General features: G+C 41.4%; 2 protein-coding genes and 1 long non-coding RNA gene across 3 annotated transcripts in view; 2 read left to right on the forward strand and 1 right to left on the reverse strand.

Moving 5' to 3' along the window:
- The first annotated feature begins 6 nt into the window (after positions 1-6).
- Positions 7-2,283, forward strand: LOC121812160. The gene is made up of 2 exons (XR_006052899.1): positions 7-219; positions 1,217-2,283. It is a non-coding gene; the product is annotated as an uncharacterized LOC121812160 (long non-coding RNA).
- Positions 2,284-2,368: 85 nt separating this feature from the next.
- Positions 2,369-5,052, reverse strand: LOC102294176 (protein FAM184B). Its single transcript, XM_005952126.2, has one exon. It carries the CDS (start codon positions 4,042-4,044, stop codon positions 2,566-2,568), a length of 1,479 nt encoding a protein of 492 aa, XP_005952188.2. The 5' UTR covers positions 4,045-5,052; the 3' UTR covers positions 2,369-2,565.
- A 7,398-nt stretch (positions 5,053-12,450) lies between these two features.
- Positions 12,451-23,497, forward strand: part of sfmbt1 (Scm like with four mbt domains 1) — a 43,418-nt gene continuing 32,371 nt past the window's right edge. The window contains exons 1-3 of the transcript XR_006052900.1: positions 12,451-12,645; positions 20,932-21,062; positions 21,252-21,527. The gene's annotated coding sequence lies outside the window, so the exon portion shown is untranslated. The remainder of the gene's footprint in view (positions 12,646-20,931; positions 21,063-21,251; positions 21,528-23,497) is intronic.

Below are 23,497 nucleotides of genomic sequence, written 5' to 3' on the forward strand. Positions count from 1 at the left end.
GAGTAGTTAAGTAACATTTTGTTACTGCATCCATTTAGCCAGGTATAATTAGCATGTCTACATACATGTCATTTCTAATGTGGTCCTATGTGGTATGTTGTAGGACAGTGAAGTGTCTGACACTGACCATGTACCAGTGCCTGAGAACACTGGTATGGAGGGGGAGAACGCACCTCTTTACTGTATTTGTCGGAAACCAGACATCAACTGCTTCATGATGTAAGTATATATCAGTTTTCTATTTGCAGTACGCGCAGTAGGGGTGGGCGCTAGCTTCAGCAATGTTATCAGAGATTTTTTTTTTTAAATGAAGATCTTCTATTTCGAGAAAACTACCAATAAGGATATATGCACAGATCTAGAAAACAATACTGTAACATTTTATTGATGCTTGCAGTTTGGAGGAAGCAGTATTTGCAAGTGTAACTAAATTCCAGGCATTTTCCATCCTTCTTTTCCTATCAGCTTTTTTCTAATTGTCAGTGTGAACCAAGGTGTCAGCAGCAGCATTATAGTGCAAAAGTAGTGACCCAGCATAGATCAAATGTAAGCACAAAAGTAGCCAAGGTAGTGTTTTTCCTGGAAATTTTAAGTGAAAGGATAAAGTAACTGCTTACCACTTTAGTTTAACAATGATTAATGAAATGTAACCGTGTAACTCATCAGCAGTCTGCACAGTATGGTCACATATTAAAACTGAAGAATATGTTGTACTTGTTGTAGTGTTTCATCATGGGTCCAGTTTTTACCCAGGTGCTTTAAGCCCTTCTTTACCCTCATGTAACACCAACAGTAATTTCCAACCACTATTTCCTGTTCCTGTCAGTCAAACAAACAGACGACAAACATCTTCTATAAACAGGAATAATGTCATTTTATCGGATTAGAAAACATCTAATCTAGCGTTGATATTACACTGCTGTTTAGTGTCTGGCTAATCTCAGTGTCACCAAAATATCTGCCCTACATGTCAAACAATGAGAGAACTTGAAACAGTAACATCACCCAGCAGCTTATTTTAATTAGTGCTAACGTTTTGTTTGCTGGCTAACATTGCTATTATTATAGTCACAGTTAATTGACTTTGAATAGCTTTATTTCAAAAGTAATTTTACAATTTCACAGCCATTTAGCTGTGTTAACTGTACATGCTGTAGGTCATAAGGCGTGCATGGATCATTTTTATAATCAGCCTCTTATCTTTTGTCCACCACAGGCTTTGCCATGATAAATTGGTCAGTTGACAACCAGGAGCCGTACACCTTAACCTCAGAGGCCAGGACATCCAGGGGCAGTGTGAACACGCACTTGTTTAAATGGGACGCAAGACGGACTATAGAGGGCCACCCCCTTGCCAGACAACCAAGTGCTGTCCCTGTCCACGGCCAGTGTGAGAAGGACTCTCACTAAAGTCAACCCACACAAAGCTGCTGGACCAGACAATATACCTGGACGCGTGCTCGGAGCCCGTGCTGACCAGCTGACTGATGTCCTAGCGGGCATCTTTAACATCTCCCTGAGTCAAGCTGTTGTGCCACAGTGCTTTAAAACCACCACCATCATACCTGTCCCAGACCTTCCCAAAGCCTAATTCCACAATGATTGCCTGAGCCTATTCTTGTTAAATGATGAAAAACTCAAAGGCACGTTTGGGCAGTGGATCTGTGTGAAATCAGCAGCTTGCAAAACTAAATCAAAATGTGTGCTATTGATTCTAAAAATAGAAATCACAATAAAGTTCAACATTTACTAAAACCGCCATTCAGTCATCTGAGAGTCTTTACTCATGAAATTATAACGGTTAGATGAATGTATATGCAGTGATTTACTGATCAATGATAAAAGGGGAGATTTATGCAATAACGAAGACTGTCATGAAAAGTATTTGGCATCTGATCTCCTGTAACCTGCGGAGCTAAGCTGTTTTACCAGCTCTGCTCTCTGATTTTTCTTTTTTCTTTTATGAAAAAACACAAGTTGTCAAAGTTATTTGTTTGCAAATGTATTTCAGAAATATCGACATACTTTTTTTAATCAGCAGAAACTTTATGTCAGTAGTGCAAAAACCTGCACTGATCTGACCTCATTTCTTCCTCATCCTGATTCCTGACCTGGGAAGGGAGAGAAATATTTGTTTTTGTTTGTCTTCTTGTTTTATTTAATTCCTTGTGGGATTTGGATCCAACACGTAAAGTATGCATATTATGCACACACACAAACACACATGCAGCTATTACCCATTTCTTGTATTCTTGAATAAAGACATTGATTTGACACATTTAATTAGCGGCCAATTGTTTTTATTGTTCAATTATTAAGAAAAAAGAAAAGGTGGGGGTGGGTGGGATGGAAAGTAAAGGGAGAGAGGAGAGAAAACCCCAACAATCCCCTCTGAGCAAGCACGAGGCGACAGTGGATAGGAAAAACTCCCTTTAAAGGAAGAAACCTATGACAGAACCAGGCTCTAGAGGGGGCAGTCAACTGTCGGGACTGGTTGGGGGGTGATTGTGAAAAGAGGGGAGGGAGATGGGAGAGGTGTTAGTAGTTAAGGGGAGGGGGGGGGAATTAAGCTGGAGCAGAGGTGGGGGAAGAAGAGGTGACATTGGCAGTAGTGAAAGAAGGAGTGTTCTTCCTCCAGAAGAAGCAGAAGCGTTTTTTCTTTTTCTTCAGCTGCTCTTCCACGAGCACCTTTTTCTCGAGGATGAGGATTTTCAGCTCCTCGATTGTTTCGGTGTTTTGCTTCTGCAGCTTGTTGCATTTTTTCTCCACTTCTTCTATTTCAGCTTGTTTTTCTTCCAACCTTTCTTTCAGCACTTTAGATGTTGCCTCCTGTTTTTGCAGTTTTTCATTTTCTCCTTCCAGCTCAGATGCTTTGAACTTCATTTTGTTGTAAAGTTCTTGCAGGTTTTGGTTTTTCTTCTCAAACTCCTGGAGAAGAAGTTTTTCTTCTCTCTGCTTACTGACCAGCTGTTCTCTCTCTTGAAGCAGGTCTTGATATTTGTGCAGTGTCTCATCGAACTTTACCTGCAGCATCCTGTCGTTTCCCTCCATGAGCTGGAGTTGGCACTCCATGTCTCCCTGCTTTCTGTCCAGCTGCTCTTTCTCTTGAAGGATTTCTTTATTTTGTCGCAGAGCTTCATCAAGCTTTCCTTGCAAGCTTTCATTTTGTTGCTTGATGCTCTGAAGACTGGAATCCATTTCTTTTTGTTTGATTTCTTGTTGCCTTTTCTCTTGGAGAAGCTTCTCATTTGCTTGCTCTGTGCGATCAAGCCTTTTTTTGTCCACATTGTACATTAGCTCCATGTCTCGGAGCTTGGAGTGCAGCCCTCTCTTCTTCGTGCTGTCTTGCATCTTCTCTTGGAGGAGTTTTCTATTTTGTCGCAGAGCTTGATCAAGCTTTCCTTGCAAGCTTTCAATGTGTTGCTTGATGCTCTGAAGCTTGGAATGCATTTCTTTCTCTTTTAACTCCTTTTGCCTTTTCTCTTTGAGAAGCTTTTCATTTTCTTGCAGTGTGCGATCAAGCCTTTTTTTGTCTACACTGTACATTAGCTCCATTTCTTGGAGATTGCTGTGCAGCCCTCTCTTCTTCATGCCATCTTCTTTCTTCTCTTGGACAAGTTTTTTATTTTGTTGCAGGGCTTCATCAAGCTTCCCTTGGAGCTCCTGGTTCTTTTTGCCCATGTCATGGAGATCCTGTTGTTTCTCCTCAATAATAGCTTCCTTTTCTTGAAGCTGGTATGACAACTTTTTTAGTTCAGCGCTCTTTCGCTCATTTTCCTCCATCAAGAACTTAATCTTCTCTGTGTTTCTGAGCGCTTCATCCTCCATTTCTTCCAAACGCTTTTCCTCTATTTCCACTTGGTCACACCAAGGAAGAGAGGAAATGGAAGAGTCTAGTGGCTCATCCCAGGGAAGAGCGTATGGGTCAACTTCTTGTCCCTTTGGATTTGTTTGAGACATGTTGGGTCTGGATACAGTTACAACTGCAAAGGATCCAAATATTTCAAAAGGCTTTTCTGGCGAACGGTTCAATGCTGCACACATCAACGCTGCGAGAAACGGACTAAAAGTCGTTGCTCTTCACCCCTATTTATAGGTTTTAAGGGTCAAAGGATCAAAGGAAAGAATGGTGGTAAGATTCTACGTGTGTGACGTCATAATTCTGTAAGGCAATGAGGTTGTCACGTGATATTTTTGGAGGAGGGCATTTTTCAACTTGGACAAATTATCAATAAAGTTTCAATCTCTGTTATTTTCCCCAAAAAACGTGTTGTCGCAATAATGTTTTCTACTGTAATATGTCATTTCTAATGTGGTCCTATGTGGTATGTTGTAGGACAGTGAAGTGTCTGACACTGACCATGTACCAGTGCCTGAGAACACTGGTATGGAGGGGGAGAACGCACCTCTTTACTGTATTTGTCGGAAACCAGACATCAGCTGCTTCATGATGTAAGTATATATCAGTTTTCTATTTGCAGTACGCGCAGTAGGGGTGGGCGCTAGCTTCAGCAATGTTATCAGAGGTTTTCTTTTAAAATGAAGATCTTCTATTTCGAGAAAACTACCAATAAGGATATATGCACAGATCTAGAAAACAATACTGTAACATTTTATTGATGTCATGAGCCTGTGCCTTCTCGGCTGACTCTGTATGGCTACAAGTGTTTTTGTTGTGCTGCATCTCTCTCCCCTCCCGCGCACTGCGCTCTACCGGGGCGGAGTCATGACGGCTCCAGCCCCTGGCTCGGACACCTGCAAACAATCATCTCATCCACTTCTTAAGGCGGCTGCTGAGAGTGCTTCTTCGCTGGATTATTGTGTAACACTCGTCAGTGTCATCGCCAATCTGAGCTTTTTCCCCGAGTTTCTTTCGTGCCGCAACTTACCTGTTTTTCCTCCCTGTGTCAGATTTCTCGCCAGCCTGAGGACCGCCGTTTGGTGAGCTAAAAGCCGGAGTCCGAGCTACCTGAGCTCCAGTGAAGGATTGTGTACATAGCCATCCCCTTCCCGTGCCTGTGTTCCCCGGAGACCCTCTTCCTGTGCCCCCTCACCTGTATATATCCGCACCTGTATCCCTCTCTTTAGTTATTAGTTTCCAGATGTGTGCAGTTGCTCCAGTCTTACTGACAGTATACTGTTTCAAACACCAGTGCCAACATTTTATTTTTTAAAGCTTAGTATGATTCTGCACCAAGACTTGTGGCCTGTTGCTCGGTAACTTATTGTCTGACTACATTAACTACAGTTCATAAACATCATTCATTTTGTCCTACTTATTTTATTCAGGTTGTATTCCAGCTGTCATAGGGCAAAAGTACACCCTGGACAGGTCGCCAGTCTGTTGGAGGGTTATTAGAGAGACTCAGACAACCACTCACACCAACAGCCAACTAACCTAACCCCGCGCATGTCTTTGGAGTTCAACACCAGTCTGGCCGAATCACAGATAAGCAGGGTGTCTGTGCTGCAGAGCACAGCTGTGTCAGAGACTCTCGACATCAATGTAGCGTTAAGGTTGGGGGTCAGGACACGGAGCGATGGGTGCACTAACGTAATGAAATTATGAGAGTGATCGTCATTGTCTCTATGCTGTTGCGCTCTTATTTGTATTAGTGAAACCATATATCTATTCTAGCTCACCCTAAAACTGTGGAGAAAATTGATCTGTTAATAAACGTGGTCAATTATTTGGGAATGTTCTGGCAAGAACGTCGCATTCTTCTGGTGGGGAAACTAATAATAATAATACATAATAATAATAATACATAATAATAATAATAAATATAATCCCCGGTAAAGTCAGTTAGCAAACACTACTGGCATGTAATGCCAATGACGACCATTTCACAAACTGTCGAAAATGCTCAAAATGTTGTTGGCACCAAAAGTGAAGGGCTGACAGTTGTGTTTATATGAAAAACTGCAAAAACAGGAGGCAACATCTAAAGTGCTGAAAGAAAGGTTGGAAGAAAAACAAGCCGAAATAGAAGAAGTGGAGAAAAAAAGCAACAAGCTGCAGAAGCAAAACACAGAAACAATCGAGGAGCTGAAAATCCTCATCCTCAAGAAAAAGGTGCTCGTGGAAAAGCAGCTGAAGAAAAAGAAAAAATGCTTCTGCTTCTTCTGGAGGAAGAACACTCCTTCTTTCACTACTGCCAATGTGGCAGATCAATGGCTTTATTCAAGAATACAAGTAATGGGTAATAGCTGCATGTGTGTTTGTGTGTGTGCATAATATGCATACTTTTTTTTTTTTTTAATGATGTCACTTCCGGTTTCAGACAAGAAATGGCGGACATGAAATAGTTGGTGTTGATGTCTTTTTCAATGTGGGAAGTGTTATGAACAGCTGATCGGATCGGCAAAGCCTGTTTCTGGAATATTATGTTTTTGTTTCTGCAAGCGCTTTTTATTAGTGATGGGCAGATGAAGCCCCATGAAGCACTGAAGCTTTTCATCCAATTGGTTCACCCCAACGCGAAGCTTCATGAAGCTTCATTTGCTCTAGCAGGACACCTACTGGACGTAAAAATAATAGCTGGCATGAATTTGAAGAGTGTGGCATTTTGCACACAGCCTGTAAATGTCAACAACAAAAGGAGTGTGTAAAACATGTATATTGTAGTGATGGCAGTATACTGTGTATATTTATAGTGGCAGTATGGGAAATGATTATTTGGAAATGCTTGAAATGGAAATGATCATTTACTGTGAGGTGAGGTGTGGTTGGGGTGTGGACAGTAGTTGTGCTTTTGTAACGTTGAGGTATGGACAGCTACACACTGAGGCTTTGAGCCTCAGTCCTGCCTGTTCACATTTTATTCTGTAAAAACTAAATTTTCACTGCTTTTATGACCTTTTTAGTGGGGAGAACATAGCTAGGATTTAATGATTTAACAAATCTTTTGAATCCTTTGTCCTCCACAATGCTAAATGGCTGGGAGTCCTCAATCACCATGCTGACCAGGTCTTCATCTATTTGAGATTGTTCTCCTGAGGAAAGACAATAAAGATAAAGCACAAATATAAATATCACACACGTAACTTATAACAGTTGTATAATATTGTTATATCATTTAGTAACATTACTGCATCCTATATTATCATTGCATTTGATGGCTCACCTGGTCTTGCTCCACAATCGGTGTTCCCCTTATTCTCATGCAAAGCTCTGTAGTGCCTAAGCATGGATGAGGTGTTGTTGTTATATCCCAGCTCCCTGGCACATAGCAAACACTTCACCTTGTACAAAAGTCAAGACAGCTCAACATAAATTGTATTGCACCATCAGTATCATGAAAATACATCTTCTGTAGAAATTTACATACCTTGTTGGGAGGAATAAGATCAAAATGTTCCCACACAGGGGAGGACATCCTCCTCTTCTTAGCTGGCTCCATTCTCTCCTGACTTTCTCTCCTCACTCTCATAAACCTCCAAACGGTCTCCAAACTCTCACTAACCGCAACTCTCCATCAAACACCCACATTTTTGAATGAAGTCTGAGGGGTTTATATCGCTGTCATATCTCGCGGCAAAGTTCGAACCACTTCATGAACCAGTCACGTGGTACAGCCGGGCAGCGAGGCTTCGGACGTCATCATTTTCAGCTCCTCCCATAAATGAAGCAAGCCTCGATACGCGCTTCGCGGAAACGCCCCCTCCATTACTCGACACACGCTCCGAAGCCTCGATACAGAACGTCCCATCACTAACTGTTATGCAATTTTTGCAAAGCTTTATGTGGAAGGAAACCGTGACCGAGGACAAGCTGATGGCATAAGATGTAAGTACAACTCCTCAGGTTTCATATGCAAAACAAATTATTGCGCTAGCTTACGCGGTTCTGGTTCTACAGGGATTTAAAGGGTTAACAATAACAATGTATTGAATAATGACTTTAAAAAATAATATAAAATAGTGTGCAAATACTGATAACAGTGCAAATGTTTGCAATATAAGAAATAAATGAAAAATGTAAACATCTATGTTTAGTGAACTTTGCAGTGTTGCTCTGTGGTGCAGCTACGACACTGTAGCAAAGTTTACACACTATGTCTACTTGATCCACGTCTGACTCCACGAACCCATAATGTTTCCACACCACTGAAGTTGTTTTTTTTACCTCTCTTTTCAACCAATGGCAGTCACTCTCCTCTCCAAATAACTTCTGCTTAGCTTTCCGAGCTTCCCTTGGGTCCTCTCAATTGTTGTGACACGTGTTCGAAATGCAGAGAGGAGCGCTCGATTTGACACATGGAGCAGCGCGAGAGTAAAGCACGAGGGAGGTGCTAATAATCGGCTCAGTCATTTTTAATGATGGTTGAAAGCCCAGATCGTAATCGTGATTAAAATTCGATTAATTGAGCAGCCCTATTTCTCTGATCTGGATAGTGCCCATCCCATAAGGTATCTATAAGCTGGTAGTCTACAAAACCAATTTACAGCATTGGAATGCACAGTAGTACCATCTCCAAATTTCCATATAATGGGAGATCTCAGAGACACACCATGAATTGGGAGTTCCAAAAAGATGACTGTTTCCTCACCCTGTCAGCACTTAGGAAGGATAGGCAGTCCTCCACAGATTTGCAGTCAGAGTTTGCAGGACTTGTCCCTTGTCCTAGGCCTGCCCTTTACCATTGTGCTGGGGTCAGCAAAGTGTGCACTGGAACCTGAAAATGTTGAGGAATGTTATGTTCAGTGATGAGTCCAGATTCTGTCTGTGACAGTCAAATTGTGGACAAGATGTGGAGAACACTAAGCTGATTGCTGCACTTACAGGGTAACAACTTTTGGTGAAGGGAATGTGGTGGTGTGGGATGGCATCTTGCTCACTGGAAAAACAAGGTCGACATTAAAGGAAATCTCAATTCAGAGAAAATTGAGATGAGATCTGCAATCAGTGGCAATCCTGTATCTCCACAGTCTGAGACTGAACTCTATCCTCCAAGATGACATCCCAGAGACTGGAGTTTATCGGGGAATACCTCCAGAATTTGGGAGTGAAGATGGAATGACCTGCCCTCAGTCCTGGACTCAAACCCACTGAACACTTGTGGGATCAGCTTAGGCATGCCAGAGTAACCAACACAACCACACTGGGGCTACTGTTGTGCCTGTGTATGGTGCTTCCACATGCAACTGAGGCTGTCTGATAAATGAATAAATTATTAAATGTATTGTCTTGTATGTCTTGATTCTTTAGACTTCAACCATCCAATCCAATGAACACAACAAACAAGAGTCAAGCAGAGAATAAGCTGTTTGGCAGAGAAGATTTAGTAAGTTTTTTTATTGGCACACTCCACAACTCTGCTGCTCAACCTACACGTGCATTTTCCTTACAGATGTGACACCATTTAAGGGGAAATACACAAGCTTTCAACAGTATAAGGTTTATTGCCAAGAAACATTGTTACAACAAAGAAATAATCAATTTCCTTACTTTTTGGTCTAATTTCATATCAGCTGGAAATGAATCCTTTAATGACTCAAAGCAGTCATTTGATTTGCTGTTTAATAATTTTATAAGATTGTCAATATTGATAATAAGGAAGTAAGAGAACAGAGGACAGTGTTTGCTGAGGACTGGATATAGAGATCAAGAGTGAAAGGTTATTTTCAATCAAATGACTAAAGCTGAAGAGTCAGGAAATAGGCAGAACAGAAAGTAGGAAGATTGGGGTTGCTCTAGATACACGATCCCAGGAGCCTCAATGACCCAATACTTAACTTGAAGTAACAAAAGAAAGAGAGAAGTGAGAGCAGCAATGAAAGCGATGACAGTTGTTCATTCCCCTTAAACATCTGATAGTAAAAGTCACCTTGTTCCCACCTCTCGGACCCAAACTCACATCCTGCAGCTTATGTCGCACAGAAACTCATTTAGCAGACCTTTCCTCAAGTAACTGCTGGTGCATTTTAATCAATATGTTTCAATTTCTGGAGTCTCTGCAAAATTTTAAGAAAAAAAGCTCTAAAAATAGTAAAAGATCACAAAAATCAGATCAATGCAGTGCTGCTATTAGAGCTGTATGTAGAATGTCAATAGGAAGAGTTGTTTGTCTTGGTAGAGTACACTGACATCATTGGAAGCATTGTAGGCAGATTAGCAACTTTCCATGCTGGCATCTGAAATTCCTGTCTTGGTGCAATACTGAAGGCACAGTGGAAAAAAACACTGAGGGTTTTTTTCGAAGGGCAGGTGCTCTGTCTACATTTTTTTCTTGTCTAATCGTCACGTTAGAGCATAGAATCTGTTACACAACAGAGGATGGGCATAAATGACAGGGGCAGCCGAGTACACTAATGGATGCAACACACCAAAACCTCACTGATCTTCAAGCAATCTTTCGCAACTGGCACATTTTAACCACAGACAAGACAAAACACTTGTAGATGTGCTTCTGTTTTTTCGGGTTTTTTTCACACAGTGATGATAAAAAAAACTTCATTGCAACAGTGGCACTGCTAGATAACCCAAACCCTAACGTGATGTTTTTGACGACTTCATGTTGCCATGTCTGGCCCCGTTTACATCAAGGTCAATTAAATTAAGCAACAGTTGACAGCTCTTTGTGTTAACAAGCACACACTTTTCAGTCTTGAAATCTGAAAAAAGGCAAAAGAGCATGCAGAGAACAGAGAGAGAAAAAATAAGGAGAGAAAAGGGGATGGAAATGAGGACAGTTAGAAAAAGGCAGATTTAGTCTGTGGCATGTCTCTTGATGAAAGGACCATTTCTCTCCTTTTTTAGGGATTGTTTTTTCGTCCCTCCCTTCACTCCCACCGCCCCTCTTGTCTGTTCCTCTCATTACTCACTGGAGTGTTTGCACTGGCTCAGCTGGGATTGCAGAAATGGCCACCACAACAGGAACCGTCTGGGTCTCCAGCCTGCTTATATGGCTAATTCACACATAAAATCTGAAGCCTTCGTAGGCAAACATTTGCTGTGTCATAACATGCTTCTACTGTTTCTTTTTTTGTTTTTCTGTGAACTTGCATAACCCACACAGACTGTAGCCGAAGTGGAATTCCCACAGTCAATAATGCTGTTTCTGATTTCAACTTTAAATCACTTGTTGATTTTTTTTTTCACCTTTTCCAGTGTACTGGGCAGACCTTCACAAACATCACTTGACTTGTAATATATCAGAAAACCGTGCAGCACCCTGACCTACATTGCCTCTCTCTGAGGGTGGTGATGGTGACATTGTTTTTTAATTATTGCTTGTTCATGTCAAGAAGAAAATCTTGCTTCCCCATTTTGATGTAGTTCCTGTTAAACCTGAATTCTGGCTGTTACAAAACAGAGGGAGGTGTGACTTAAGTACATATTCACTATTATGACTAAGAGGCAGGTTAACGTAATTGGAACGGCAGGTAGGAATGACTGATCAAAAGTCCATAATAGTTTTGTTGGGAGATTTTTTTTCTTTCTTTCTTTTTATTACAGCACTGGTGCAGCATGAGGTCATTGGTGAATATAAACAGTTTTCCAGGAAGTAAGAGTAGTGGAAAGAAGTCGTCTTTTCCTGTCACAATCTGAAGAAGTTCTTTTTCTTTTATAAGAGATTTGAGTGTCTGTTTTGACTGATGACCAGCGTGATAAAACTTTCTTTGATATTAAAATCCTATCACACAGTTGAATTTAAATCACTCTAAGCTACATAACATATCCTATAAGTTTATAATAGAGTGATTTAAAACCAACCATATTATAATGTGGTGTCCTGCCCACCCCCTCGCCCCTTAAAAAAATCATAATATCCCTCATCTCTTTTTTAACTGACATGTTTTTCATAAGGATTGAGTGCTGAATAGCTGTTTGGTCTTCTCAGTAATCTGTCATTCAACAGTAGGTATACCAGCATGACACTGCTATACCTATTGTCGTGGCTATAAATAGCCCTTTTGGAGACTTACTGAATTTACCAACCCATTCTCTCTTATAGCAATGCAGTTTTGGTAGGTGGGGCTAATGACTCAACACCACGTGGATCAACAGGCTTTGTGTAGGCCGAGAGAGAAATGGGATCATGGAGGTGCTGTGGGAAGACCTGATGTGGAAACGCATGGCTGTTTGACTTGACCTGAGTACTGAGAGCCCACAGTGCCCTAATATCCGGTTCCCTTGATCTACCAAATTCATATTTTTAATCAGCACCTGTTCAAAAGCTCCCTTGCTTCCGTGTTTGCCTTTCCGCTTTTATCGATACCGTGCGTCAGGTTCAGGTCAAGGTGTCGTTAAATACAAAGTGAATTATGGGAAGACGCAGGCGCTGAGAAAAGCTGGTTTCCCCGTGAGGGAGGTCAGATTTTAAATGTTGCCGGTCCAGTTTTGCAAAGCAACCGCGCTCGGTTTGTAAATGAATATGTGAACACGCCTAAATGGGTTTGTGGCAATCACAGAGTCGCTCGTGCTCGTGTCTCCGGGAATGCACCTGTTTGACGTCACGCAGTCGCCGCGCGCACCGCTAGGAGCCGCGACACACAAAAGCTGGCAGACAAACAGAGAGGGAGAGCCTCGAGTAACAGCAGCGGACTTGAACACTTCCTTAAAACCACTCAAGCGTTTAAAGCCGAAGCTCCGGGAAAAGAAAAAATCTTAAAAAAGAAACTTAGAGTCAGGCTAACGAGGTAAGTCGCATTTTTTTTTTATAAAGCAACAAAAACTTAATTGCGTTAAAAAGAAGAAGAAGAAGCTTGAGCTCGGTATTTGACAACACCGAGACAACAGTCCTTCCTCGCTTGCAGTGTAGTGGGAGTCAGGAGTCCCCAGCGTTTGCCTTGGCACGACTCTGGCTGGTGTTTAGTCTCACTTGGTGACTACAAACCTCGATTGTTTAGCCGTAAACTGATGGCTAGGGCTGTGTGGTTTCTAGAAAGAGGAATGCTGCTGTTGCAGAAAGCCTCTCTGTGTGTTTTATCGTGTTTTTGTCACTTAGACCGGGAAACTTTAAGCCATGTATCGTTGCTGCAGGTTCGCGTACTGTCGCAAGAGCTTGTATCAGTGAGCTAGGTAATAACCCGGGAAACAAGCTTATAGGTCCTGCGAGTAACTACTACAAGTTGGCACAAAAGTTAACCCGTATAATAGTGAAAATCAGGGACAGGGCGTTTTCTCGTTATATCAAATCCACCTGCCGCAGAAGCTAAAGGGACGGTTTAAATGGGGTACACGCGTGATCTTTAGTATAGGCCTAATTCGTGTGTGTAAAAGTGTCATAAACGCCATATTTTCATAGTTATTATTACCACTGTTTATATGCAAGTGCTGTTAATTATTATTTTAAACGTCATAAAACTGAGTTCTGCAGCTATCATAGTGACATAAGCGGTACAGTACTGGGTGAGTGTTTAGTAGATTTCCATTAAATCGCAGGTTTTTGGTGTGGCTGGACAGAGTGCTGACAGTCTCACCGTCACTACAAACAGCAGCCGTCTGCCGAAGCGGTTTAACTTGTACCGAAGCCGGATTGTATTATTCAGCTGAGGCTAAAGTCCACCAGCTCGAAATATCAAAGGTCCTCCCTCACGTTAGGCGGCTGTCATTGCTGTTAGTCATCCTGCGGTAATGTAACTTCTTTCTTGTTGCCAGAATCACATGTGGCTTTGACATGACAGCACAACCCAGAGTACATATGATGGCTCACTTTGGTTTGTGGGGATGTGTCTGTGTGAGGATTACCCTTCGTTCCTGCGGCTGTAAAAACTCGGCCTTCTCAGTAGGAAATGGTTAACACAACTTCTTATCTGACCGGCAACACTAAACCCATTATCCCATGTTGAAATATTCCATCCATTGCTTGCAAAAGTCTTGTGTCACTCACTGCAAAACAAGCCTCTTGTGTTGCGGAGGCTGCAGGTAACATTATCTGACTGCATCTGCCTGCAGTTACTGGTTTGTCAATATTGGCTTGTGGCATCATGAGCTGCTTGGAGGACGCGGTTGGGACATCTGCTCAGTGAGGAACAGCACTGATCCCGCCAATTGCACGAAACTCACAAACATTACAGATTCACGTAAGCCTTACAATGTGCAGGGCGTATTCATTGTGTATGAATAACTAAAACATTGTTTAAAGACAGTACCTAAGAGCTGGTTACATTTAAACAGCTTAAACCTTTTAATTACCAACCCAGCTATGTTTGAGAATTAACTAGAGAAATACTAAAGACAAATCATTATTCTTTATTTCTCCAATTTAAATAATATTCTGATTAGTGTGTCCCATCACACTCACATATGATGTGGACCTTTGTAATAGGACACATGCAGTTTTTTCCACCCACACAAGTAAACAATGAAAGAGCAAGAATCGCGGGCATTGGGCTCAAATTTTGCTAATTCATCTGCGGGTGATGATAGTTTGGCTCATTACTTGCCCTTGGCCTTGTCCCTCTTGTCTCTCACACACACATCACAATCCTGCTTGGCTCCCCTTGCTCTGATGCTATTTTGCTCGACTTAACTAAGGTTTTGTAAACTGTGAGAGGGGCAGAAATGGACACCGCTTTTAATGCATGTGGAGAGAGGACTGTCGCACACGTATGCAGACAGGGGCAGGATTCTGTCCTCGCTGTGGTAGCAGGTTTGAAACTGTGCCAAAGAGCTCAGTGTTCCTCTTAAATAACAAAAAGCCCCCCTCCCATTTAACAGTTGCACTAAAATTTCAAGTTCAAGTGTACTGTTCCTCAAGCATTTAATACCAGCTTGTACTGGTTTGATTGACGCAGTTCCCAGATCCAGAATGATCAGAGGCATGGGTACTTCACTGTAGCGATTTGTGTCTCTGACCTTGCAGCGGTAACATCAGTTCATCTCTCCAAATCTTTCTCACTTTTCTCCCCTGTCCTAATTTAACCATATTGGTGGTGCATGTGTGTCTCGTGAGTTTGTGATCGAGGGGAAAGTCGGGCAGAATTTAACATCACAGTATAACTTCTCTGTTAGTATTACCTGTGTGTGTGAGAGAGAGAGAGACAGTGTTTGGGAAAGGGGTGTTAGCTATTAACCCAGGTTAGTGAAAGAAAGGAAGGCTTTGATTTTTCTTCAAGCCACACTCTGCTGAAATTCATTAAAGGCCCCTTTGTTCAAGGTTATTAGTATGTGCTTATGCGAGCACACTTGTGTGCTTTCCAGAAGGTAATGCGGTAATAATGCACACCACCGTGCCTCAATGAAAGACTTGCGGATTTAAGTGAGGTATGTGGAATTGATGAAGTTTTCTGTCAAAACTGAGGTTGAGAAAGGAAATCAAGCGATTGATTAGGTTCAGAGGTTTACCTATGTCATGTAATGTTATTACCTCCACCAAGGAAGGTCTTGGTTTTGGTTCTGCCTGTCCCTTTATATTTGTATCAACCACTCACCTTTCCTCAGCTGCAGATTTTGAAACTTTGCGCTACTAGTCCTGCCTAGTTTTTTGGCATACCGTTGTTTTAATGTACCGTGGCATTCATTTGTAACTAGTTGCTAAATTTGTACGTGGACAGTAAGCTGTCAATACTGCCATCATAATGAATGACCAAAAGTCAGCAATCCCTGTCTGACTCTCCTGAAAGTTTACTCAGTTTATCCACAGAAAATGCTGCATGGTTTTCTTTGTGCATGCAGCATGCAGAGCTGGATCTACAATTTGACTTTAAACGTCTGACGGGTTGTAATTTAAACAGAAAATAGGAATTAGTTTTTGCTGAGCAGTTCAAAGTTTCCTGCTCTTAAATCAAATGTGGTGTAGGAGCTAGGAACAGCACTTTTCCATGATCACAGTTTGACTTCCAGTGTGGAGAGGGTTTTTTCTCTTTCTCTTTCAGCCAGCATTAAGTGCCATTTTGTGATTAATAATGGATGTTTACATACACAGCCACACACATATGCACACACCAGGTTATTTGCTCTAGGACTGACTCTGACTATGAAGTTAGCGGCTCATAATAATTTGTGTTTGTTCAGCTCTCACTGGCTCGACCAACTCCATTAGCAAGACTGTTCTGGGTCTGTCCGTAGTCTTATTCATACATGATCTCTGGAAAATGTTAGGAATCGGGTCACGCATTGAGTGTAAATGATAATGTGAATGAACACAGCAGGAGATCGTTCACATCAGCCACATTCTCGCTACTGGACATATGCCATTTGGTTTAGGATATTTAATGTCTCGCCTGGCTGCTTAGGACATTAGTGTTCAACCATACAGCTTTGCTGGGTAATGCCTAGAGAAGTTCAGGTCTGCAGTGCATGTGTGCATACTGCATTCCCATTCAGTCTTGCATCCCCCTCTCTTTCTCTTTCAGTGCATGTTGTGCATTGAAGTAATAAGGACACAAGAACCAAAGTTTCTCACAGGGCAGATTTTCTTCCATTTCATTTTGTTTTTTTAACGCTGTGGTCAATTTCCCAATAATTCTAACTGAATATGTTGCATGCAGTATGGGAACATGCCAAATCTACTTCATGTAAGCATCATCTGCCCTGAAATAGAACCAGCAACTAAACCTGACGTCCTCTCACTGTGGTTTTAGTGATATTACCTGTCAGCTGTTTGAGTTATCTTCATTAATGTTGGGATTCTTTTGAAATGCACTGGCTGACTGATCATTTCCATTTCTGTTGCCTGCATCCACACTCTTCACTGGTTTGTATATAGAATCCTGTTAGACTAGTTTTCATTGCTCTGGGTCATCTTTTGGCACAAAGGCAGACAAAGTGTCTGCGAGAAACAGCCACATTTTAGTTTAGTTTTTATTTTTAAGTAAGCAAACGCATGACGTATGAAACTCAAAGGCATACTGAATATACTGCAGATGCATTTTCAGCATTTCTTACACATCAATCTTGTAGCTCAGCTGTCAGTGGTTGTTAATGATGACTCAACTCTAAATTAGACTCAGTAAACAGTGACAGTGAGCAGGCCTGCACAGTGCAGAACCATGAAACCAAAGCAGCACGAAGGAAACTGAAGAATGAAATAATTTTCGGTCAAAGGTCAAGGTCAAGGTCACGGGTTATCTCCCATCCTTCCCAGTCTCGTTAACATGATGTAAATCTGGAATGTATTGAGGAAGTTTCTTAACATATGCCGAAAATCTCGTTGTTTTCCGTGATGAACTGATTAGAACCTGGAGGTCAGAGGTCATTGTCATCGTGATCTCACAGGAGATGTGGTCTTCTTCTTTTTTCTTTTTCTTTTCTGAGCTCAAACTCAAGAAATCATGATCGAAATATTGCGCTGTACATAGGATACTGTGCTGCTGGGTTAAAATGTTATTCTTCAGTTCACTTCTTCTCCTTTAACTGTTGTCTACTCCCACGTCTAAGATATGTCCTCACAGATTTGTTTTCTTGGCTGAGCATAAAAGCACTTAAAACAAATTGTTCCAGATCCCTGTTTTCTGTATAAGTCTGTGCAGATGTAGATGTCAGCTGCAAATTGACTTATTGGCAGTGTCGTACAACCAAGAGCCAGTAATTCTAGTTCTCCACCTGTGACATGTTCAAACATCTTCTGTGGAAATAAAAAAAAAAAGCCCTCAGTATGTAAGCAGAGAATGCTGGTGTATTTAAATCTGCACAGATCTTGTGTTTTGTGGACATTGTGATGTGTCAGTGGCGATAAGGTGATGTAATGTCAGCATTAACAATGGTTACATTCCATTTAAGTGATGTACTTCAGGGTCTTTACCGTAGCCATGCCGGCTTACAGGGTTATTTTTGGATCGCTTCAGCTGAGTCATGTTTATTTATGTTAGTTACACCTGCCCATTTTTCACCCATTTGAAATTCAAAAGTACCGTAAGTGTGGAAAGTCTTCTAAAGTAAAACATAAAAACTTACACAGCTGTTTTGAGATCATCCCATTCCCATACTTTATATATGTATATATAAAATATGGGCATAAAGTGCACTCAAAGTATCTCGAGAGTTCCAATTTTCTAGCATTTGCACAGAGACTTTAAAATTAAACTGTGTCTGTGGCAACAATTAAAATGGTCTTTAAATTAACATCTCAAGAGAATTTTTATTGACTACCAATTGAAGTGCCTTTGGCTTCTTGCAGTCAGTGATTGTCTGAAGTCTACAACCTTTAGATATCAACAGACCCTTATTGATGCTAGAGGCTCTAATTGCCTTTTATTCGTCCAGCATGCTCATGCTTTGTCCGAGGGGTTGGAGCCAACTGGGCTAAGATCAGGTCACTAACTTGACTAAATTAAACTCTCTTCCCATTTAAAAAATGAGTTGGCTGGCTTTTCGAGCCTGCTAAAATATTCTAATATTGAGAGACAGTTTATATTAGTCTACAAGTTCTAAACTGCTAACCTTATGTGGACAACATCACATGCTGTTTGTTTTTTGTTTGTTTTTTAAAAAAAAAACAAATCTTCCTTGTAATTATGTAGCAAGAGGGAAGCAGGACAAGGATTTAAAGCAATGCCAGTAATATCTTAGACCATATTTCTGATTCTTGTATGTCGTTCAACTTTTGTTTATATCTCAAATTACCTGTCTTTGTTCCGACCTGCCAATTAAAGGTTACTCCCCAGCCTGCTAGACCGGCTTGATCATTTCTTCGCTATCTCCACAAATTCACTTCATACCAAGCCTTTGACTTGTCCGTGGTGCGTCGCTGAGCATGAACTAAATGATGGCCTAGCTTTTGTAGGCAGTCACGCACGTTCCTCTCCAGGACTATGTCACGTTAACTCAGTGCACAAAAATAGAATATTTGTTTTATGTCATTTCAAGTAAAGGCTATTGTGCCACTGGTTTTCTTGTACTGTTTAATACCGAAATGTGTGTTTTTTGCTGTTGTGCGTATTACAGGGTTTGCTGTTTCTGTATTTGTTCTTATTAAACACTGACTTTGACATGAATCACCGTGTGTGATTATTGGAAGAGAAATCCTTCCCAATTCCCAAGCCAAGTGGCAGCTAAAGCCCTAGTTACCAGCATCTTTTTGTTCTCTTGTTTTCCTCATACTGGTGATCCTTCTAATTAGTTCTGAAGAGCATTTTGAAGTTAAGAGAGACAGTACAGGTATGCAGCCCAGCCTTACATCTTCTGGCTCTCCAAAAGTACTAAAGACTTATTTAAGAGTAACTTTGTATCTCTTCAAAGACGCACACTGACAGATGTATGTACAGTATCTGTTTCACTGGAGTTTGATTCTATTGTATGAGTCAGTCTAGTGAGGGCAACTCTGGTTTCCCCCTCATGTCCAGTGGCATGTCTGTCAGTGTGTTGTCTGTTTTGTTTTCTTTCTTCCTCTTTCTCTCTCTTGCTCTTTTCCCCTACCCACCCCTTCCCCAATTGCATATGCTCACTTTTTCCACTTTCTCTGGGGAAACAAGGACTTCTTTTGCACATAATGTCTGTGCATGTGTACATTGGAAAAAGTGTGTGTAAAGTCCTGATAAAACTGGAAAAGTATATATTCCCAGCAAGTGTTTGTGTTTTTCTTCCTATTCCTGTATGCCTGCCTGTGTGAGTACATGTATAAGAACTTTCAAGAGCTCTCCTCTTGTTTAAGAGCAGTCTTGACCGCAGTCAGAAACAGTCATTTGTTTAGCAATCTTCAGTTCAGCGTCTGCCCGATGGTATTATTTCATAACTATATAAACATTTAAGGTGCCCAAGGCTGTGAAAGGGGCATATATGTGCTGGTTACTGAATAATTTCTGTCTGTTGAAGAAGTTGGCAATGAAAGAGCACATTGGAGACGATTTCTGAGACATCACAGTTAGTTATTCATTTCCTCACCCAGACTGTTTGTTTTGGATTTCAAGCCTTGACCTCCAAATCACAAGGCCTGTCTGTGTAGGACATCACTGCCTCCCAAACACTACACATCCCTTTATTATAGTTAAAAAAAACTCTCCTGCTTTCTCTCTCTGAAATTCTGAGTGTCACCCCAGCGAGCACAAGATGTGATCTTACTTCCAGCCTGAGCTCAAAATAGCATCTAGTCTACCTTTTAGCAGGCTGAGCAGCATGCTTATACATACATTAAAAACACATACCAGGTTCTTCAGTTGGCACCTCAGAGCATGTTTCATTCAGCAAAGTGAAAGGAACGTGAACACGAACAAACCTTGTCTTCTTATGAGTGACCGATAATGTAGACGCACAAAGGCGGCATGTCATTTCTGTGAATCTCATGTACAGAAGATGAAGTGAGGAATTACTCTTCCACTATGACACAACATCCGGAGAATGGTTTAGCACAAGAAATGGAGTTTTAATAAGTAGATGACTTGTCTTGTTACAACAACAGTTTTAGGAACTTAGGAAATGTAAAATTTAGATGGAAGCATTCATTTTATTAGACTACACTAGATAGAAGTATTAGACAGAAGAGATGAGATTACTGAAAAAGGAGACATGCATTTGTTTGAACATTTTGCTATGCCACTCACCTACAGGCCCCAGAATTTCAGCCAGTAGCGCTAACATGCTGGATAAACACAAGCCCCCCCAATAAAACATTAAAAGCGCTCCAGATTTGTCTGCTCACAAATAGCAGGGCTGTTGTTGGTGTTGACAGTTATGGAGCCTTTTAAAGAATGGTCAGAGCAACAGATGGTAACATCTGCTGAAAATAATTCACAACAGGGTTGAAATTATATATTTGTGTTTTGAAAAATGTTCTCTCGCTGTCTGCCTCTCTAGAGTACAGTTTAGGATTGACATTCTGTTCCTTCTTCCCTCGTTACTGGCAGGTAGTTTCCAAACTTATGTATGAAGTAGAAAACCACTACTTCCTCTGCAGGATGCTGCTAGCCGCTGTTACCCTCTTCCTTCTTGTTTTACGCACAGAACTTGAGCAATGTGTGAGTGTGTGTGAGAGCAAGAGACAAAGATCTCTCTCTAGAAAGTCTAGACAGAGTGGCTTAAATCAGTCTTTTTTTTTTCGCCCCCAGGAGCCTTTGGTGAGTGGTCACCATGCCACCCTTCCTGCGTATCACCCTCAGTAATTACGATGTGGGCGCGCTGTCTCCTCTTTCTGATGCTCCCATCTGTGCCATCAGGATAAAAGAGTCTATCGACACAGGTATGTACAGTTGTGCTTGTGCAAGAAGTGCAACAGTTGACAAAGAGACCTTACAACATCAGTTTGACTGTCACTATCTACTGCCCTCAAAAGTCCACAAGGAAACTGATTCTTAACAAACATCTTTGAGCTATAACCACTCCTTAATGCAGCGATGATGATGATGATGATGTCATTGTTCTTTTACAGAGAGAGGGAAGACCCTGGTTCAGAGGAAGCCCACCATGTACCCCCCCTGGAAGTCCAATTTTGATGCTCATATCAAGGAGGGGCGTGTCCTAGAAGTTGTTCTTATGCAGAGTAATGAGGAGCCATTGGCCAAGGCCACAATGGGCGTGTCTGTGCTGGCAGAGCGCTGCAAATCCAAGTCTAGAGGCAGCGGACGTGCTGAGTTCTGGGTGGACCTGCAGCCTTCTGGGAAGATTCAGATGGCTGTGCAGTTTTTTTTGGAGGATGGTGATGCAGGTAATGTGATTCAAGTTTAGTTTACAATCACTAGTTTTCTATTCTTCTTGGGGGAGAGAAAACATGCAAGGTCTTTTGATCATTATCAGTGGATTTGTGGAAACATAAACATGTGACCAAACAGGTGTCACCTTCAGATTCAGATAGTGATATTGGTGCATGGAAACATGTGACATCGCCTTTACGCCAGTTGAGTCCAGCCCATTTCAGGCATGATTATAAAGCACATGGAGTTCTACATGCTGTTGTCTAATGTGAAATGGCTGGAAATGGATCCAACTTGATCAAAGTGTCTGTTACTTGAAGTAGGTTTACATTTAAAAAATATATATTACAGGTTGTAGAAAACAGTTTTTAATTCAAAATATTTTTATTGAGTATTTCTGGATATAGTTTACAAAGGAAAAAAAGAAGACGGAAAACACAAACTGTTTAAAATGAATGAATACAAAACAGAACTTCTCATGTTGGAACATTGTTTTCCTCTCCTATTATTTACCAAACAAGCAGAAACCCAGAAGAAAAACAAAAAGAGAGAAAACAAAAACAAGAAAACCCCCCAACAAAATAAAAGCCACAACCCGAGAGGGATTATGATATTAACTAACCCTTTCCATAAGAACCACACAGAAGTTAGCTACGACATCGCTGAGCTTCACGTTCCCGTTAACACAGACAAACATCAGATCAGCAAATCCGTTACTCAGCTGGAACATCCTTAAGTTGAAGTTTAGAGAAGTTTTCCAGAAAGACACCCCAAATTTTATCATATGTGCCCTTTTGGTTCTGGATGGAGCAGTGGATGTTTTCCAGACTGAGACACGACATGAGATCAGCAAGCCACTGAACATGGGAGGGCGGGGCAGCAGCCTTCCACCTCATCAAAATGGCACGCCTAGCCAGGAGGGAACCAAAAGACAGCACCCTACGCTTTGCTCTGGGAATATACTTATCATCCTCTCCCGCTGTACCAAAGAGAGCAAGTAGGGGGTTGAGAGCTAGTTTCAGGCCGGTAGCCTTGTTCAAAGTGCAAGAAACCTCCTCCCAAAGATTTTGCTAGGCCAGGGCAGGTCCAAAACATGTGGAATTGTAACAGGGAACGACGGGTGCAGAGTGATGTAGAGTTTACCAGAGAAAGGACTGAGTCCCAGACGTCATGTGACATAGATATGTTTAACTGCTTCTCCCATGTGGACTTGAGGCCCACAACGGGAGCTGGTGTTACACTGCACAGTTTATTATAGAGACATTACAGCTTTGCCTGATAGTTGCAAATTAAGGAGCTTGTCCAGTAAGTTAGCAGCTGAAGCTTCTGGAAAATTGAAGAGGTGGGATTGCAAAAAATGTCTCAGTTGTAAGTATCTAAAAAAGTGCGTTTTGGGAAGACTGTATTTTTTTGACAGCTGGTCAAATGATGCTAGTTTATTGTGTATAAAGAGATCTTTAAAGCAAATAATACCTGCTCTAAACCAAACCTGGAACAAGTTGTCCAAAGTTGGGGGGAGGAATAGGTGGTTTGAAAGGATGGGGCTTTGAAGTGAAAAATTATTATCAATATTAATATTATTATTGCCGAATTATCTGATTAGATCCAAAGTTGTCAATGAATAAAGGAAGAGAAGAACCCAGGAAGGAGGCAAGACAAATACCATGAGTTGAGTCTGATTCCAGTGCCAGCCAGCTGGTGGGGCCCACACCCTCCCCAGACTGTAACCAGTAGGTCAGAGATCGAATATTGGCAGCCCAATAGTAAAAGCGGAAGTTGGGGAGTGCCACCTTCAATCTTAGGTTTCTGTAAATGCACCTTAGCTACTCGACGTCATTTACCCTTCCAAATATAAGAGGAGATTATAGAATCTAGAGTTGTAAGGAAAGACTTGGGGATGAAGACTGGTGAAGATTGAAATAAGTATAAGAATTTAGGACGGATATTCAGTTTAATTGAATGAATTCGTCCGACCAGAGTTGTG

The sequence above is a fragment of the Haplochromis burtoni genome, unplaced genomic scaffold (genome assembly GCF_018398535.1).
Source record: "Haplochromis burtoni strain Fernald_Lab_line unplaced genomic scaffold, NCSU_Asbu1 Contig_451, whole genome shotgun sequence".
In the NCBI taxonomy this organism is placed as follows: domain Eukaryota; kingdom Metazoa; phylum Chordata; class Actinopteri; order Cichliformes; family Cichlidae; genus Haplochromis; species Haplochromis burtoni.

Coding starts and splice junctions, on each gene's coding strand:
- LOC102294176 (XM_005952126.2), bottom strand. CDS start 4,044: ATGTGTGCAGCATTGAACCGTTCGCCAGAAAAGCCTTTTGAAATATTT.